The 18,899-nt window shown below is 42.1% G+C and overlaps 1 protein-coding gene across 1 annotated transcript; it reads left to right on the top strand.

The window, feature by feature from the left end:
* The first annotated feature begins 1,026 nt into the window (after positions 1-1,026).
* On the top strand, positions 1,027-17,151 carry LOC129323933 (taste receptor type 2 member 19-like). Its single transcript, XM_054970801.1, has 3 exons — positions 1,027-1,495; positions 16,457-16,750; positions 17,042-17,151. The coding sequence occupies exons 1-3, from the start codon at positions 1,027-1,029 to the stop codon at positions 17,149-17,151; spliced, it is 873 nt and encodes a 290-aa protein (XP_054826776.1).
* Positions 17,152-18,899: the final 1,748 nt, after the last annotated feature.

The following is an 18,899-nucleotide window of genomic DNA, read 5'->3' as shown; positions in this document are numbered from 1 at the left end:
AAGTGCCTACTGGTGGCAGGGGATCCCACGTCACCTCCCAGAACCTGGCAAGTTAGGCCTTAATATAGCATTGTCATGAGGCTTAAGGCTTCCCCACTGCAGGATTTTTGTGAAGATCAAGTCAACAATACAGCCCTTGAGAAGGCAGTGAGGAAAGTTAAAGACACTCTGGTTTCCTTCTGCAGGTACGGTTGCCAATTAGTTTGCAGGAAAATATGCTGTCTTTTGAATAGTGGAGTAAAATATTGACATTAAACTGCTATTAAAGAGAAGAACAGTTTTCTCCAACCCAGTTGGCAACATAGCTACTAAAAAAATTAAACTTAAATTAAAAAATTTTTAAAAACTCATCGGCATTTGCTGCTTAATGACACCACTTCTAGGGAAAAGCTAGAACAGCGGTAGTTCTTGTAATAATTGAAAACTCTGTGGTATAAAGTTTTGGGTGACTCCAAGAGCAACTGTCATCAATTCCAAGGTTGACATCACAACTGCAACTCTTCTGCTTGACTAGTTTGTTGTAACTTTCCAAATGTGATCTGTATGACCCACTACTCACTGGATCTCGTTCAAGCAAAAGGAATCCAACCATTTGGTCATTTAAAAAATTCCTTATTGGGAAAACAAATTTAAGCCTTTGGAAATTACCCTTTGGCTCAAATCTAAATATAGATGAATCTCCAAAATTCAGTAATTGAATACAGACAGCATTTACATGAACACTGTAACAAAATAATTAGAAACAAAACACATTCTCCCTTGGGTGGAAAATATACAAAGCAGTGTTTTTCCATATCACCATACTGAGGGAAAGCATACCGAATCTGTAACTCAGTTTCTGCCTGCTTGAACATCTAGGGAGTTTGGAATTACTGTCCTGCCAGATTCAGTCTGCTTTCCCCTTCTAAAGAGGCCACCTAAGCAACCTGAAGAATGGAAAGCAGTTTGGACAGCAGTGCAACAGGAAACTTGCTTAACAATGGCACCGTTTTCATTCTGGTTGTGACTTTTTTCAATTTGGGAAGGATGTGGATGGACGTATTCATACTGGCTGTCAACTGCAGGGACTGGATGAACAAGAAACGCCTGACGCTCACTGACAGGATCTTGACCTTACAAGGGAGCATCAGAATATGGCTTGCGTGCATTGCAGCAGTGTGGTACATCTTGGAAAAATTCTATCCTTGGATCGCTGAGATAGGCCACATTTTGAAAGTGTTCATGTTCATTCTCTGGAACGTCATTGTTTGGAACCTCTGGCTCACGGCTTCCTTGTGCTTCTACTACTGTGTGAAGATTGCCGACTTCAGCCACCCGCTCTTCATCCGCTTGAAACTGAGACTCTCAGGACTGATATCCACCTGGCTTGTCGGTTCTCTGGTTTTGTCCTTAGCGAGCAGCCTGCCCTGCATCTGGTATGACTTTGAAATACGGCATAATGGGAACCTTTCTAACATCTTCAGAAATGAAAATGCATCTGACGACAACCAAGCAAGTACTGCATCACATGTACTTGTTTTGTTGGGACTTGTGTGTTTTGGAGCTTTAAGTATCTGTGCGACTTCTGCCCTCCTGTTGCTTTTTTCTCTTTGGAGGCACCATCAGAGGATGCTGGGAAGTTTGGATGGCCACAGAAGCCCCCAAACCAAAGCCCATTTCCAGGCAGTGATTATTATATCGGCCCTTCTCATCAACAATATTGTTGCCTTCATATCTATTCTTCTGATGTTGTCTAGTAACTTTGGAAAAAATACTGTTGTTAATATTCTTTCTGTATCTTTTCTCTATACCTACCTTTTATTGGAGTCTTTGATATCAATATGGGGCAACACAAAATTAAAAAATGAATTATGTAGGGCTTTATATTTTGCTAAGTGCAGAGGAAATTCTGGCTAGATGATTACCACCCACACTGTAATTGTATTTTATCTCAAGTCCATGGAAGCCTTTGAAAATCCTTGCTCGCTACTTAATCTTGGTTTATTTTTTATTAACTGGAATAAATGTGGAGTAGTTCTACTGGAATACATGAAGAAGATATTTCACTATAGCCTGAAGGATATTTTGAAAGAAGGGACTAGCGATGTCTCTTGCTCAGGCCTTTAGGACGGCCAGCAGAGAAAAAGGAAGGCAACAACCATAGAGTCAGTTGGATAGATAGGCTGCCATCAGTCTCCTTCCTGCCAGGGGAACTTCCTTCCTTCCCTTCTCTCCTTTCCCACTCCTCCTTCTTCCCTGCATGCACCAGGAGACGCAGCATGGTGTCTCCTCCTGAGAGAGATGGCCTACTTTCAATCTAAAGCCATCCTAGCCAGTTAGTTCAGTTATTAGTTCTTTCTCTCCACTAAACTTATGTAAATACATTTCTTTAGATAAACAAGCAGTTATTGGTTCTCTAACTTGGATGAGAGCTTTCTGCATGCAGTTTGTTTAGTTAACGTGCCTTAACTAAAACCCAATAGGATACACAGTGCAGCTGCCAATGGTATATTTTAAGTTGCAGGTGGAACTTTGATCCAGAATTGGAACAGAGGCCGATTCCAGACGACTAACCTTAAGTCGCCTCATGCCGCCCTCTTCCGGATTGCGACGGGGAAAATGTGAAATATCACGTTTCCTCGCGCGAGTTTTGCATGTCATCGTGCAAAACTCGCGCAAGGAAACGCGATATTTCGCATTTTCCCCGTCGCGATCCGGAAGAGGGCGGCATGAGGCGACTTAAGGTTAGTCGTCTGGGAATCGGCCAGAGGCTGAGTAACAAGACAATCGAATACGCATCCATTGAGACAGAAAAAGTACATAACATTAGATTCATCAGTGTAAGGAACAAGATGTTCTATATCAGCCACATTACTTGATCTGAAAACCTTTGAGTAAAAATATGCCCCTAATTAATTAGGCAGCAGAGTTTTCAAAAGATTTCTTAAAATGATTACACAGTAAATAGCAGATAACTCTTTGGAAGATACATTACCATGCAGATGTATTTCTAAGGACTCATGTACATGATAGGGTCAATAAGTCTTGGATCATGGATGAGCAACCAGACTCAGTCTGCAAGGGAATTTACCTTAAACTCTGCATTCTATGCTGGCAAAAGAGGGGCGGAAGAGAAACTGAGAATTCCTTGTCCCCCCTCACAGAAGTCTGTCGTAGTGCTGAGCAATGGAGAAGTTCTCCTAACGTGCATCTGACTGTGATTCTTGTCATGCACCCATGAGATAACATGAGTTGGCAGTATCACATACTAGAGCCCTAAAATGGGATCTGAACAAGACATATCAAAAAACAAAGAAAAGGGCCTTTATCGCAACTGTTCCTTATTTATATGCAAATATAATCAATCAGCTGATGAATCCCTGTCAGAATCCATCCTGATTATAGAAAACTGGATATGTAGGAGAATTACAGATTAACTCTGCTAAGGATTGCAGTGCTAGGCTTTACATATCACTACATGAAGCAGACCGAGTGGATTATCTTGCTCCCTATCATGTGAATCGGCATTTTGCAAATATGGTGGTGGCGAGAGAGTGAATCAGGCATTCAGATCCCATCAAGAGAATCAGATAATTGTTTACACAACACCCTTAGGGCTAAAGGCAAATACATACCAGTAAACGTCTACTGCCCACATATACATTCAGAGCCATTGGGGTTAGATTTTTTTTCTTGGAAATTATACGAAGCTGTGTTTTCCATATGTAACAATACTGAGAAATATGGTTGTTGTGGGGTTTCCGGGCTGTATTGCCATGGTCTTGGCATTGTAGTTCCTGACATTTCGCCAGCAGCTGTGGCTGGCATCTTCAGAGGTGTAGCGCCAAAAGACAGAGATCTCTCAGTGTCACAGACTGTGACACTGTGGCGAAACATCAGGAACTACAATGCCAAGATCACGGCAATACAGCCCGGAAAACCCACAACAACCATCGTTCTCCGGCCATGAAAGCCTTCGACAATACTGAGAAAATATGCAGTATGGGAGCAGCTCCACAAAATCAACACCATCTGAAATAGACCGCTAGATCACATGAAGCTTAAAAGCTAGTGGGGGTAACAATACAATTGTCACTTTCTTTTTGGGTGAAATATTTAAGATTCTGGTCAGAACTCCTGAAGGTTTGAAGAGATACATCTGGACAAATGTATTTATCATCTGTAGAGATCAGAAAAAACCAGAATCCAAAACTTGGGAAATGAACAGTTTTAAGGGATTTTTAGGGACCCTTTATCTAAAATTCCGTATGTGAGCATTCATTCCCTCAAGACACCCACACAAGAGGCAAATTTGCCACCGTAGATAGATTCTCCCCCCACCCTTTAGAGATTATACTGCAGATCAGCTCATTCTTATAGTAAGGTGAGAAAATTCCTTTCAATTATAAACATTTTCTTTTGTTTTGACTTTGTAACTAAGTTTTGACCTTGGAAGAACAGTTTCCCAGAGAAGTCTTGAACCCATAACAGAAATGTGGCTCCAAGCAGTTAAAAAGTGTATATTACAGTGAGATCGTACTGACCTGTCATTCAGGCTTGTGGGGTGCCATGTATCCTGGGAAATGTAATTCTGAAGAAATGTTTGTATTAACCCTCTTTTATTCTGTAAACAATCAGTGCTAAGGTATATAAACAATAGGGCCACAATAGGGTGAAAGGGCCACAAAAATCAGAGTATACTTCTGTATAAAAATGGATATGTCCATGCTAATTACAAAGGGGTAGTTGTATTAGTCTGTTGCTGCAAAATAAAGCAGGCACGCAATGGCACCTTAAAGACTAGCACATTTATTTCAAGATGAGCTTTTGTGAGTAAGTGCTTACTTCTTCAGCCTCCTTCTGCGCCAAGGCCAAGTGAAATGATGCCTTCACCGTGGTGGCGGCTGAGGCGCTACCTCCTTTCCTCCACTCTCTGGGGCTGAGGGGATCCTAGCGATTTCAGGCTGCATGGGTCAGGCCAGACCCGATCACTCAGCTCTGCTCTGTTCCCCAGCTAGAGAGCCAGCAGTGGCTGGAGGCGCTCTCTGGCACCACCCTGTGGGCCAAACCAGCCACAACCAAGAAGGGAAAAGTGAGATGAGGCTCCATCCCTGTTCCATCCCTATAGCGCCCACCTGCAGATGCTGGCTGAGTGGGAGGGCGGGGCCACCTGAGGGTTAGTTTCTGTGAGCTACATCTGAGAAGCTGTGAGCGGAGGTGTCAGAATCTGTGAGCGATTGCGCACGTGCTCACATTAGCGGGAACACTGGTCACTGGGGGAGCCGGGGGGGGGGAGTTGTGAATTTCCTGCATTGTGCAGGGGGTTGGACTAGATGACCCTTGCGGTCCCTTCAAACCCTATGATTCTATGATTCTGTATGAGACAGGGAGAGCTAATATGCATCTGAGTTTTATTTGGAAAGAATAAAACTCACATTTCTTTGTAGCACTGCGATTGGAGTCTTAGAATATATTTGGGCAAGTAGTAGTAGGGGAATTTATAAATGGTAGCAGAGTACTATTTTTAAAAAAATCCCCTAACAAATAGAGATCATATTTATATTAAAACTACCAAAAAAACACATTCATCTTTGGATGGAAAATATTCAAAGTAGTGATTTCCATATCACCATACTGAGAGAAAGCAGACGGGATCTGTAACTCAGTTGCCACCCAGTCAGACATCTGGGGTGTTTGGAATTACTGTCTGGTCAGATTCAGTCAGCTTTCCCCCAGTGTGCCTTCTGCAAAAGAGGTCATCTAAACAACCTGAAAAATGGGAAGCGGTTTGGACACCAACGCAACAGGAGACTTACTTTACAGGGACACAATTTTATTTCTGTTTGCAATTATTTTCAATTTAGGAAGAATGTGGATGGATGCACTTATAATGGCTGTCAACTGCAGGGACTGAACAAGAAATGCCTGACCTTCACTGACAGGATCTTGACTTTACAAGGGAGCATCAGAATATGTTTTGGGTGTGTTTCCATGATGTGGTATAACCTGAGAAAATTCTATCCTTAAGAATTTACTGCTTAATGACACCACTTCTAGGGAAAAGCTAGAACCGACAACGGTAGTTCTTGTAATCTTTGAAAACTCTGTGGTATAGAGTTTTGGGTGACTCCAAGAGCGACTGTCATCAATTCCAAGGTTGACATCACAACTGCAACTCTTCTGCTTGACCAGTTTGTTGTAACTTTCCAAATGTGATCTGTCTGATCCACTACTCACTGGATCTCATTCAAGCAAAAGGAATCCAACCATTTGGTCATTTAAAAAATTCCTTATTGGGAAAAAAAAATTAGGCCTTTGGAAATTACCCTTTGGCTCAAATCTAAATATAGATGAATGACTCCAAACTCAGTAATTGAATACAGACAGCATTTACATGGACATTATAACAAAATAATTAGAAACAAAACACATTATCCCTTGGGTGGAAAATATACAAAGTAGTGTTTTTCCATATCACCATACTGAGGGAAAGCATACCGAATCTGTAACTCAGTTTCTGCCTGCTTGAACATCTTGGGAATTTGGAATTACTGTCCTGCCAGATTCAGTCTGCTTTCCCCCCGTGTACCACCTTCTAAAGAGGCCACCTAAGCAACCTGAAGAATGGGAAGCAGTTTGGACAGCAGTGCAACAGGAAGCTCGCTTGACACCGTTTTCATTCTGGTTGCGATTATTTTCAGTTTGGGAAGAATGTGGATGGATGCATTCATACTGGCTGTCAACTGCAGGGACTGGATGAACAAGAAATGCCTGACTCTCACTGACAGGATCTTGACCTTACAAGGAAGCAACAGAATATGTTTTGGGTGCATTACAATGATATGGTCTATCCTGGCAAAATTCTATCCTTGGATTGCTGAGATAGGCCTCGTCTTCAAAGTTTTCATGTTCATCCTCTGGTACTTTACTGTTTGCAACCTCTGGCTCACAGCTTCCTTGTGCACCTACTACTGTGTGAAGATTGCAGACTTCAGCCACCCCTTCTTCGTCCACTTGAAACTAAAACTCTCGGGACTGGTATCCACCTGGCTCCTAGCTTCTCTGGTTTTTTCTTTAGCAAGCAGCCTACCCTATGTGTGGAGTGACTTTGAAACATGGCATAATGGGAACATTTCTCAGGTCTTCAGAAATAAAAATGCATCTGACGTCAACCAAGCAAATACTGCATCACATGGGCTTGCTTTGCTGGGACTTGGGTGTTTTGTAGCTTTAAGCATCTGTGCGACTTCTGCCCTCTTGTTACTTTTTTCTCTTTGGAGGCACCATCGGAGGATGCTGGGAAGTTTGGATGGCCACAGAAGCCCCCAAACCAAAGCCCATTTCAAGGCAGTGATAATTATATTGACCCTTCTCATCAACAATGTTGTTGCTTTCCTATCTATTCTACTGGAGTTGTTGAGTAACCTGAAAAGTAATCAAATTGCTCACCTTGTTGCTCTATCTGTTCTATATACCTGCCTTTTATTGGAGTCTTTGATAGCCATATTGGGCAATTCAAAATTAAAAAATGAGTTCTGTACAGCTTTGTGTTTTGCCAAGTACAAAGGAAATGCTAGCTAAATGATTACCACACATGATGCAATTGTGTTTTATCTCAGGTTAATCAAACTCTTTAGAAATCATTGCTCACTGGTAAATCTAGGTCTACTTTTTGTTCACTAGAATAAACGTGGAGTAGTTCTACTGGAATACATGAAGATGTTTCACTGTAGCCTGAAGGATATACAGTCCAGTTGCCAATGGTACATTTTAAGTTGCATGTGGAGCTTTGATCTACAATCGGAGTAATGAGACAGTCTAACACGCATCTTTTGAGACAGAAAAAGAAATGCATAAAGTTAGGTTCCTTGATAAGGAATGATGCCTTGTATATCAGCTACATTACCTGTTCTGAAACACTTTGATAAAAATATCCCCTAAATTAATTAGGCAGCAGATTTTTCGAAAACTTTTTAAAAATAATAAACCAGTAAGGGGCAGATAACTCTTTGGAAGATGTATTTTCCCTTCTTGCCCAAACGTATTTCTAAATACATGATATGGCCAAGATGTGTCAAGGACTTAAATACAGGATATGGCCAACATGTGTTGGGTCATAGCTGAGCAACTGGGGGGGACGGACTCACCTTGAACAATGCGTTGACTGCTGGCAAAAAAGGGGCAGAAGGAAAACCGGAAAGCCCTTCTCCCCCATCACAGCACTCCTTCCCACAACTGAACAAACAAGAGATTTTAAGGTGAGTTCTCAAAATGTACGTCCGACTTCAAGCCTGTTGAAGCACCCATGAGTGACATGAAACTTGTTGGCCCTATCATGTATTTGAGCCCTAATATGGCATATGAATAACCCATATCTAAAAATGAATAAAGGAACCTTTATCACAACTATTGCTTATTTATATGGAAATATAATCAACCAACTGATGAATCCCTGTCAGAATCCCTCTTAATTACAGAAAACTGGATATGTACAAGAATTACGGCATAACTCTGCTTAGGATTGCAATGCTGGGCTTCACACATGAATAAGACCGAGTGGATTATCTTGCTCAATAGCATGTGAATTGACATTTTGCAAATTTGGTGGTCAGAGAGTGAATCAAGCATTCAAATCCCATTATGATAATCTGATTATTTACAAAACTCTGCTTTGGGCCAAATGCAAATAGACCAGTAGAAGTCTACTGCCCACATATACATTCAGAGCCACTTGGGTTCGATTCTTTCCTTGGAAATGATACAAAGCTCTGTTTTCCATATGTTACAATACTGAGAAATACCCAGTATTAGAGCAGCTCCTTCCAAATCAACACCATCTGAAACAGACCACTGGATAACCTGAAGCTTAGAAGCCAACGCTGGTAAAAATACAATTGTCACTTCCTCTGCAGGTGAAATATTTAAAATTCTGGTCAGAAGAACTCCTGAGGATTTTGAAGGGACACATCCAGACAGATGCATTCATCATAAAAGTGAAGACTGCATTAAAAAAAGCTACCAGGGCAACCATAAGTAATATTAGAATCTGGATTTAATGTCTTTGGAACACTGCTGAGGGAAGAGCGCAAAGGATGTGGAGCTGAAAAAGCAGGCATGGACCTAGGGCTGCCAAACTCTAGGTGGGGTTTGGAGAGCCCCCAGAATTACTGCAGTTCTCCAGAACACTGAGACCCGTTTTCCTAGAGAAAATGGTTGTTTTGCAGGGTGGACTCTATGGCATTATACTGTGCTGTGGTTTCTCCCCTCCCCAAACCTTGCTCTCCCCAGGCTTCTTCCGCAAATTTGCAGGAATTTCCTAACCCAGAGTTGGCAACCTTACATGGACCCCACCACTGTGTGTGTGTGGGGGGGGGAGTACTGTATACTCCTGCTCTGCTCCTGATCCCAGCTGGGTGAAGGCAGGGGGTAGGCAGTGCCACCTGATCCATTCCAGATCCCAGCTAGGTGAAGGCAGGAGAAGGACATTGCCACCTGCTCCACTCCTGATCCCAACTGAGTGAAGGCAATGGGTGGGCTTTGCCACCTGCTCCACTCCTGATCCACCTGGATGATGGGGGGCAGGCATTGCCACCTGCTCCTCTCCTGATCCCAGCTGGATGAAGGTGGGGGGTGGGCTTTGCCACCTGCTCCGCTCCTGATCCCAGCTAGGTGAAGGCAGGGGAAGGACATTGCCACCTTCTCCACACATGATCCAGGCCAAGGCTTCCTTTTGCAGGATGCTCTTAGAGGGATGGGCTGCCTCTTCTCTATGGCAGCACTCACCGGAGGTGCACCAGGGTATAAAGTGGGTTGTCTGGAACATGGTTAGCCTTTTATATAGTAGGATGTCAGATAATGGAGTCTAGACAACAATGCTTTTGTAGAGTACACTTCCTAAAATAGTAGCAAAGATGTGAAACAAACAGTGCAATGCTCAGCAGTTTTATTATTCTAAGCCCATTGATTTCAATGGATTTAAAGGGTGTAACACAGTTTAGTACTGAACTGTAAATTGACACCACAACCTCAACAGTTTTGGTTTGACCCCATGGCACAGAGTGGTAAGCTGCAGTCCTGCAGCCCAAGCTCTGCTCACGACCTGAGTTCGATCCTGGCGGAAGCCGGTTTCACATAGCCAGCTCAAGGTTGACTCAGCCTTCCATCCTTCCGAGGTTGGTAAAATGAGTACCCAGTTTCCTGGGGGTAAAGTGTACATGACTGGGGAAGGCAATGGCAAACCACCCTATAACAAAAGTCTGCCAAGAAAACATCATGATGCAACGTCTCCCTATGTGTCAGTAATGACTCAGTGCTTGCACAAGGGACTACCTTTACCTTTTTACCTAGGTAGTTGTAGGTGACTCACTACTCATTGGATTTCTTTCAAGTAAAAGAAATCCAACCACTTGGTCATTAAATAAAAATGCTTATTGGGAAAAGAGAATCGAGCTTTTGGAAATTACCCTTCAGTTCAAATCAAAATATAGATGAATTACCCCAAAACTCGGAAAATGAATAGAGATCACATTCACATTAAAATTACAACTAAATAGTGAGTAACAAAACGCATTCTCCCATGGGGTGAAAAATATACAAAGTAGTGATTTCCGTATCACCATACTAGGGGAAAGCATACTGAATCTGAAACTCAGTTTCCGCCCACGCGGACATTTGGGGTGTTTGGAATTACTGTCTTGTCCGATTCGGTCAGCTTTCCCCCAGTGTACCTTCTTTCAAAGAGGCCACCTACACAACCTGAAGAATGGGAAGCAGTTTGGACAGCAGTGCAACAGGAGGCTCGCTTGACATGGGCACAGTTTCCGTCCTGGAAACAATCATTTTAAGTTGGGGAGGAATATGGATGGATGGATTCATTCTGGCTGTCAACTGCAGGGACTGGATGAACAAGAAATGCCTGACGCTCACACTGGTGGGATCTTGACCTTACAAGGGAGCATCAGAATATCTGTTGGGTGCGTTGCAATAGGGTGGTGTACCCTGACCAAATTCTAGCCTTGGATTGTTGAGCTAAGAGAATATATCTATTGGAAATTACTAATCTGCTGAAATGTAAATATAGATGAATGACTCCAAAACTTGGGAAATGAATAGTGTTAAGCGTTTTTTAGGGACCCTTCATTCAAAATTCCATATGTGAGCATTCATTCTCTCAAGACACCCACAAAAGAGGCAAATTTGCCTCGGTAGGTAGATGCTCTCCCCCCTCCCCCCCTTTAGAGATTATACTGCAGATCAGCTCATTCTTATAGTAAGGTGAGAAAATTCCTTTCAATTATAAACATTTTCTTTTGTTTTGACTTTGTAACTAAGTTTTGACCTTGGAAGAACAGTTTCCCAGAGAAGTCTTGAACCCATAACAGAAATGTGGCTCCAAGCAGTTAAAAAGTGTATATTACAGTGAGATCGTACTGACCTGTCATTCAGGCTTGTGGGGTGCCATGTATCCTGGGAAATGTAATTCTGAAGAAATGTTTGTATTAAGCCTCTTGATCTTTTATTCTGTAAACGATCAGTGCTAAGGTATATAAGGTTCTCTGATGTAACTGGTCTTTATACATGAGGGGGAGGGCAGAATGGGTTACATCAGTGCTTAGTTCTTGTGGCCTGTCTTACATGCCCAGGGTAATGCCAATCGCCACCTTGGGGTCAGGTAGCAATATTCCACATACCATTTTAGCTAGGTATCCTGGAAGTGTTTTGCCATCTTCTGGGCATGGAGCAGGGGGTCACTGGGGGAGCCAGGGGGGGGTGTAGTTGTGAATTTCCTGCATTGTGCAGGGGGTTGGACTAGATGACCCTTGAGATCCCTTCGAACCCTATGATTCTATGATTCTGTATGAGACAGAGAGAGCTAATATGTGTCTGAGTTTTATTTGGAAAGAATAAAACTCACATTTCTTTGTAGCACTATGATTGGAGTCTTAGAATATATAATTGACAGCAGAATACTATTTAAAAATATATATAATTGGCAGCAGAGTACTATTTAAAAAAATTTCCCCTAACAAAGAGAGATCATATTTACATTAAATCTATAAAAAAAACCACGTTTGTCTTTGGATGGAAAATATTCAAAGTAGTGATTTCCATATAATTGATACTGGGAGAAAGCATACTGAATCTGTAACTTAGTTTCTACCCGCTCGGACATCTGGGGTGGTTGGAATTACTGTCTGGTCAGATTCAGTCAGCTTTCCCCCAGTGTGCCTTCTTCAAAAGAGGTCATCTAAACAACCTGAAAAATGGGAAGTGGTTTGGACACCAACGCAACAGGAGACTTACTTTACAGGGACACAATTTTATTTCTGGTTGGAATTATTTTCAGTTTAGGAAGAATGTGGATGGATGCATTCATACTGGCTGTCAACTTCAGGGACTGGATGAACAAGAAATGCCTGACTCTCACTGACAGGATCTTGACCTTACAAGGGAGCAACAGAATATGTTTTGGGTGTGTTTCCATGACATGGTATAGCCTAAGAAAATTCTATCCTTGGATTGCTGAGATAGACCTCGTCTTCAAAGTGTTCATGTTCATCCTCTGGAACTTCATTGTTTGCAACCTCTGGCTCACGGCTTCCTTGTGCACCTACTACTGTGTGAAGATTGCAGACTTCAGCCACCCCTTCTTCGTCCACTTGAAAGTAAGACTCTCCAGACTGGTATCCACCTGGCTCCTAGCTTCTCTGGTTTTGTCCTTAGCAAGCAGCCTACCCTACATTTGGAGTGACATTGAAATATGGCATAATGGGAACATTTCTCATGTCTTCAGAAATAAAAATGCATCTGCCGTAAACCAAGCAAGTACTGCGTCACATCGGCTTGCTTTGCTGGGACTTGGGTGTTTTGTAGCTTTAATCATCTGTGCGACTTCTGCCCTCTTGTTACTTTTTTCTCTTTGGAGACACCATCAGAGGATGCGGAGAAGCTTGGATGGCCACAGAAGCCCCCAAACCAAAGCCCATTTCAAGGCAGTAATAATTATATTGTCCCTTCTCATCAACAATGTTGTTGTTTACCTATCTATTCTGCTGGAGCTGTTGAGTGACTTGAAAAGAAACAGAATTGCTGATCGTGTTGCTGTATCTGTTCTAGATACCTGCCTTTTATTAGAGTCTTTGATAGCCATATTGGGCAATTCAAAATTAAAAAATGAGTTCTGTACAGCTTTGTGTTTTGCCAAGTGCAGAGGAAATGCTAGTTAAATGATTACCACACATGATGCAATTGTGTTTTATCTCAGGTTAATTAAACACTTTAGAAATCTTACAGGAAGATACCATCAAACCCCAATGGCTCTCCGTCTCTGCATATGCGGTGGCACAGTTCCTGAGGATCTTCTACATTACACCTTATTTTGTCCCATGCATGCAGAGGTTAGAGCTAAATTTCTTGCCAACTTATTAGTGGGGCGTAACTTTACCTCTGATATTGACAAATTAGTTTTTTTGTTATCTGTTACTGATTCATTTGTCACTAGCAGAGTATCCCTGATTGCCTTAGCAGCAAAAAAGATTAGGGCCAAGATTGTTTCCTTAGAAACCTAATTTTCCCATAACTGTCTGGTATTTATTAAGGTCCCATTTTAATTGTATTCTATTTTTATTATCTTAATAACTGTATTTTATGCTTGTAAGATAGATTTCTATTTTTACTGTTTTTAACTTTGTGTTGTGACGGCCTTTGGCCATATACAATTAAACCTGACTATTGACTATTGACTAACACTTTAGAAATCATTGCTCACTGGTAAATCTAGGTCTACTTTTTGTTCACTAGAATAAACGTGGAGTAGTTCTACTGGAATACATTAAGATGTTTCACTGCAGCCTGAAGGATACACAGTACAGTTGCCGATGGTACATTTTAAGTTGCATGTGGAGCTTTGATCTACAACTGGAGTAATGAGACATGCATCTTTTGAGGCAGAAAAAGAAGTACATAAAGTTAGGTTCCTTGATGTAAGGAGTGATACCTTGTATGTCAGCTTACATTACCTGTTCTAAAACACTTTGATAAAAAATATCCCCCAAATTAATTAGGCAGCAGATTTTTAAAAACTTTTTAAAAATAATAAACCAGTAAGTGGCAGGCAACTCTTTGGAAGATGCATTCCTCCTTCTCTCCCAAACGTACTTCTAAATACATGATATGGCCAAGATGTGTAGATGTGTCAAGGACTTAAATACAGGATATGGCCAACATGTGTTGGGTCATAGCTGAGCAACCGGCCTTGCAGTCAGGGGGGAACTCACCTTGAACAATGCGTTGTCTGCTGGCAAAAAAAAGGGGCGGAAGGAAAACCGGAAAGCCCTTCTCCCCCATCACAGCACTCCTTCCCACAACTGAGCAAGCAAGAGGTTTTTAAGGTGAGTTTTCAAAATGTATGTCCGATTTCAAGCCTATTGAAGCACCCGTGACATGACACTTCTTGGCCGTATCATGTATTTGAGCCCTAATATGGCATATGAATAACCAGGGCTTTTTTTCTGGGACAAGAGGTGGTGGAACTCAGCAGGTTGCCGACACAGAGGGAAACTCTTAGCAGAAGGTGATGTCCCTGGTACCACCTGTGTGCGTCCAAAGTGCACGCATGCTCCCAGGGCCAATGACATCACTTTGGGTCAGCTGGAACAAGGGGGGAGTTTTTAAAAGTTTAAATCGTCCTGGGTGGAAATGGTCACATGGCTGGTGGCCCCACCTCCTGATCTCCAGACAGAGGGGAGTCTAGATTGCCCTCCATGCCGCAATCTCAACTCCCCTCTGTCTAGAGATCAGGGGGTGGTGCCACCAGCCATGTGACCATTTTCAAGAGGTTCCAGAACTCCGTTCCACTGCGTTCCAGCTGAAAAAAATCCCTGTGAATAACCCATATCTAAAAATGTATAAAGGAGCCTTTATCACAACTGTTGCTTATTTATATGGAAATATAATCAACCAACGATGAATCCCTGTCAGAATCCCTCTTAATTACAGAAAACTGGATATGTACAAGAATTACGGCGTAACTCTGCTTAGGATTGCAATGCTGGGCTTCACACATGAATAAGACCGAGTGGATTATCTTGCTCAATATCATGTGAATTGACATTTTGCAAATAGGGTGGTGGCCAGAGAGTGAATCAGGCAGTCAAATCCCATTATGATAATCTGATTATTTACAAAACTCTGCTTTGGGCCAAATGCAAATAGACCAGTAAAAGTCTCCTGCCCACATATACATTCAGAGCCACTTGGGTTCGATTCTTTCCTTGGAAATGATACAAAGCTGTGTTTTCCATATGTTACAATACTGAGAAACAGCCAGTATTAGAGCAGCTCCTTCCAAATCAACACCATCTGAAACAGACCACTGGATAACCTGAAGCTTAGAAGCCAACGCTGGTAAAAATACAATTGTCACTTCCTCTGTGAGTGAAATACTTAAAATTCCGGTCAGAAGAACTCCTGAGGATTTTGAAGGGATACATCATCATAAAAGTGAAGACTGTATTTTAAAAAAGCTACCAGGGCAACCATAAGTAATATTAGAATCTGGATTTAATGTCTTTGGAACACTGCGGAGGGAAGAGCACAAAGGATGTGGAGCTGAAAAAGCAGGCATGGGCCTAGGGCTGCCAAACTCTAGGTGGTGCCTGGAGAGCTCCCGGAATTATAGCTGCTCTCCAGACTACAGAGACCCGTTTTCCTAGAGAAAATGGCTGTTTTGCAGGGTGGACTCTAGGGCATTATACCCTGCTGCAGTTCCTCCCCGCCCCAATCCCTGCCCTTCCCAGGCCCCTTCCTCAAACTTGCAGGAATTTCCTAACCCAAATTTGGCAACCTTACATGAACCCCACTGCTCAGGTGGGGGAAAGTACACCACTTTTGCCTCATAGAATATATTTGGGTAAGTAGTAGCAGGGGAATTTATAATTGGTAGCAGAGTACTATTAAAAAAATTTCCCCTAACAAAGAGAGATCATATTTACATTAAATCTATAAAAAAAACCATGTTTGTCTTTGGATGGAAAATATTCAAAGTAGTGATTTCCATATAATTGATACTGGGAGAAAGCATACTGAATCTGTAACTTAGTTTCTACCCGCTCGGACATCTGGGGTGTTTGGAATTACTGTCTGGTCAGATTCAGTCAGCTTTCCCCCAGTGTGCCTTCTTCAAAAGAGGCCACCTAAACAACCTGAAAAATGGGAAGCGGTTTGGACACCAACGCAACAGGAGACTTACTTTACAGGGACACAATTTTATTTCTGGTTGGAATTATTTTCAGTTTAGGAAGAATGTGGATGGACGTATTCATACTGGCTGTCAACTTCAGGGACTGGATGAACAAGAAATGCCTGACCCTCACTGACAGGATCTTGACCTTACAAGGGAACAACAGAATATGTTTTGGGTGTGTTTCCATGACATGGTATAGCCTAAGAAAATTCTATCCTTGGATTGCTGAGATAGACCTCGTCTTCAAAGTGTTCATGTTCATCCTCTGGAACTTCATTGTTTGCAACCTCTGGCTCACAGCTTCCTTGTGCACCTACTACTGTGTGAAGATTGCAGACTTCAGCCACCCCTTCTTCGTCCACTTGAAAGTAAGACTCTCCGGACTGGTATCCACCTGGCTCCTAGCTTCTCTGGTTTTGTCCTTAGCAAGCAGCCTACCCTACATTTGGAGTGACATTGAAATATGGCATAATGGGAACATTTCTAATGTCTTCAGAAATAAAAATGCATCTGATGTAAACCAAGCAAGTACTGCATCACATGGGCTTGCTTTGCTGGGACTTGGGTGTTTTGTAGCTTTAATCATCTGTGCGACTTCTGCCCTCTTGTTACTATTTTCTCTTTGGAGACACCATCAGAGGATGCTGGGAAGTTTGGATGGCCACAGAAGCCCCCAAACCAAAGCCCATTTCAAGGCAGTAATAATTATATTGTCCCTTCTCATCAACAATGTTGGTGCTTTCCTATCTATTCTACTGGAGCTGTTGGGTGACTTGAAAAGAAACAGAATTGCTGATCGTGTTGCTGTATCTGTTCTAGATACCTGCCTTTTATTAGAGTCTTTGATAGCCATATTGGGCAATTCAAAATTAAAAAATGAGTTCTGTACAGCTTTGTGTTTTGCCAAGTACAAAGGAAATGCTAGTTAGATGATTACCACACATGATGCAATTGTGTTTTATCTCAGGTTAATCAAACACTTTAGAAATCATTGCTCACTGGTAAATCTAGGTCTACTTTTTGTTCACTAGAATAAACGTGGAGTAGTTCTACTTGAATACATGAAGATGTTTCACTGTAGCCTGAAGGATACACAGTACAGTTGCCAATGGTACATTTTAAGTTGCATGTGGAGCTTTGATCTACAATTGGAGTAATGAGACAGTCTAACATGCATCTTTTGAGACAGAAAAAGAAGTACATAAAGTTAGGTTCCTTGATGTAAGGAATGATGCCTTGTATGTCAGCTTACATTACCTGTTCTGAAACACTTTGATAAAAATATCCCCGAAATTTATTAGGCAGCAGATTTTTAAAAACTTTTTAAAAATAATAAACCAGTAAGTGGCAGATAACTCTTTGGAAGATCTATTTCCCCTTCTCGCCCAAACGTATTTCTAAATACATGATATGGCCAAGATGTGTAGATGTGTCAAGGACTTAAATACAGGATATGGCCAACATGTGTTAGGTCATAGCTGAGCAACCGGGGGGGGGGGACTCACCTTGAACAATACTTTGTCTGCTGGCAAAAAAGGGGTGGAAGGAAAACCGGAAAGCCCTTCTCCACCAGCAAAAGCTCCACCAGAGAACTGAGCTTTTGGAAACAACCGTCCTGCTCAAATCCGAATAATAATAATAACTGTGCTTATATGACTCCAAAACTCGGAAAATGAATAGAGATCGCATTTACAACAAAATAGTGAGTAACAAAACGCATTCTCCCATGGGGTGAAAAATATACAAAGTAGTGATTTCCGTATCACCATACTAGGGGAAAGCATACTGAATCTGAAACTCAGATTCAGATCTTGACCTTACAAGGGAGAATCAGAATATCTGTTGAGTGCGTTGCAATAGGGTGGTGTATCCTGACCAAATTCTGTCCTTGGATTTTTGAGATACGCCCTGTTTTCACAGTGCTTATGTTCATCCTCTGGTACTTCATCGTTTGGAACTTCTGGCTCACGGCATCCTTGTGCAACTGCTACTGTGTGAAGATTGCAGACTTCAGTCACCGTTTCTTCATCTACTTGAAACGAAGACTCTCCGGACTGGTATCCACCTGGCTCCCAGTTTCTCTGGTTTTGTCTTTAGCAAGCAGCCTGCCCTACATGTGGAGTGACATTGAAATATGGCATAATGGGAACATTTCTCATGTCTTCAGAAATAAAAATGTATCTGACATCAATCAAACAAGGTCTGTGATACCTGTGCTTGCTCTGGTAGGACTTGGGTGTTTTGCAGCTTTAAGCATCTATGTCACTTCTGCCCTCCTGTTACTTTTTTCTCTTTAGAGGCACCATCAGAGGATGCGGAGAAGTTTGGATGGCCACAGAAGCCCCCAAGCCCCCATGCATAATTTTGAGACAGAAAAAGAAGTACGGAAAGTTACGTTCCTTGGCATACGGAATGATTCCTTCTCTGTCAGCTACATTACTTGATCTGAAACCCTGAGTCAATTAATTAGGCAGCAGATTTTTCAAAAGCTTCTTTGAAATAATTACACAATAACTGGCAGATCACTCTTTGGAACTGGCATCCTCCCTTCTCTCCCAGATAGACTTCTAAATACACAATATGGCCAAGATGTGTCAGGTCACAGGCGTACAACCAGACTCACAGTAAGTTGCCCATGGGGGAAATTCTCTTTAAACACGGCTTTGCATGCTGGCAA

This window comes from Eublepharis macularius, chromosome 1, assembly GCF_028583425.1.
Source record: "Eublepharis macularius isolate TG4126 chromosome 1, MPM_Emac_v1.0, whole genome shotgun sequence".
NCBI lineage: Eukaryota > Metazoa > Chordata > Lepidosauria > Squamata > Eublepharidae > Eublepharis > Eublepharis macularius.
Note: the sequence above shows the minus strand (reverse complement) of the source record. Positions and strands in the feature narration are given on the sequence as shown.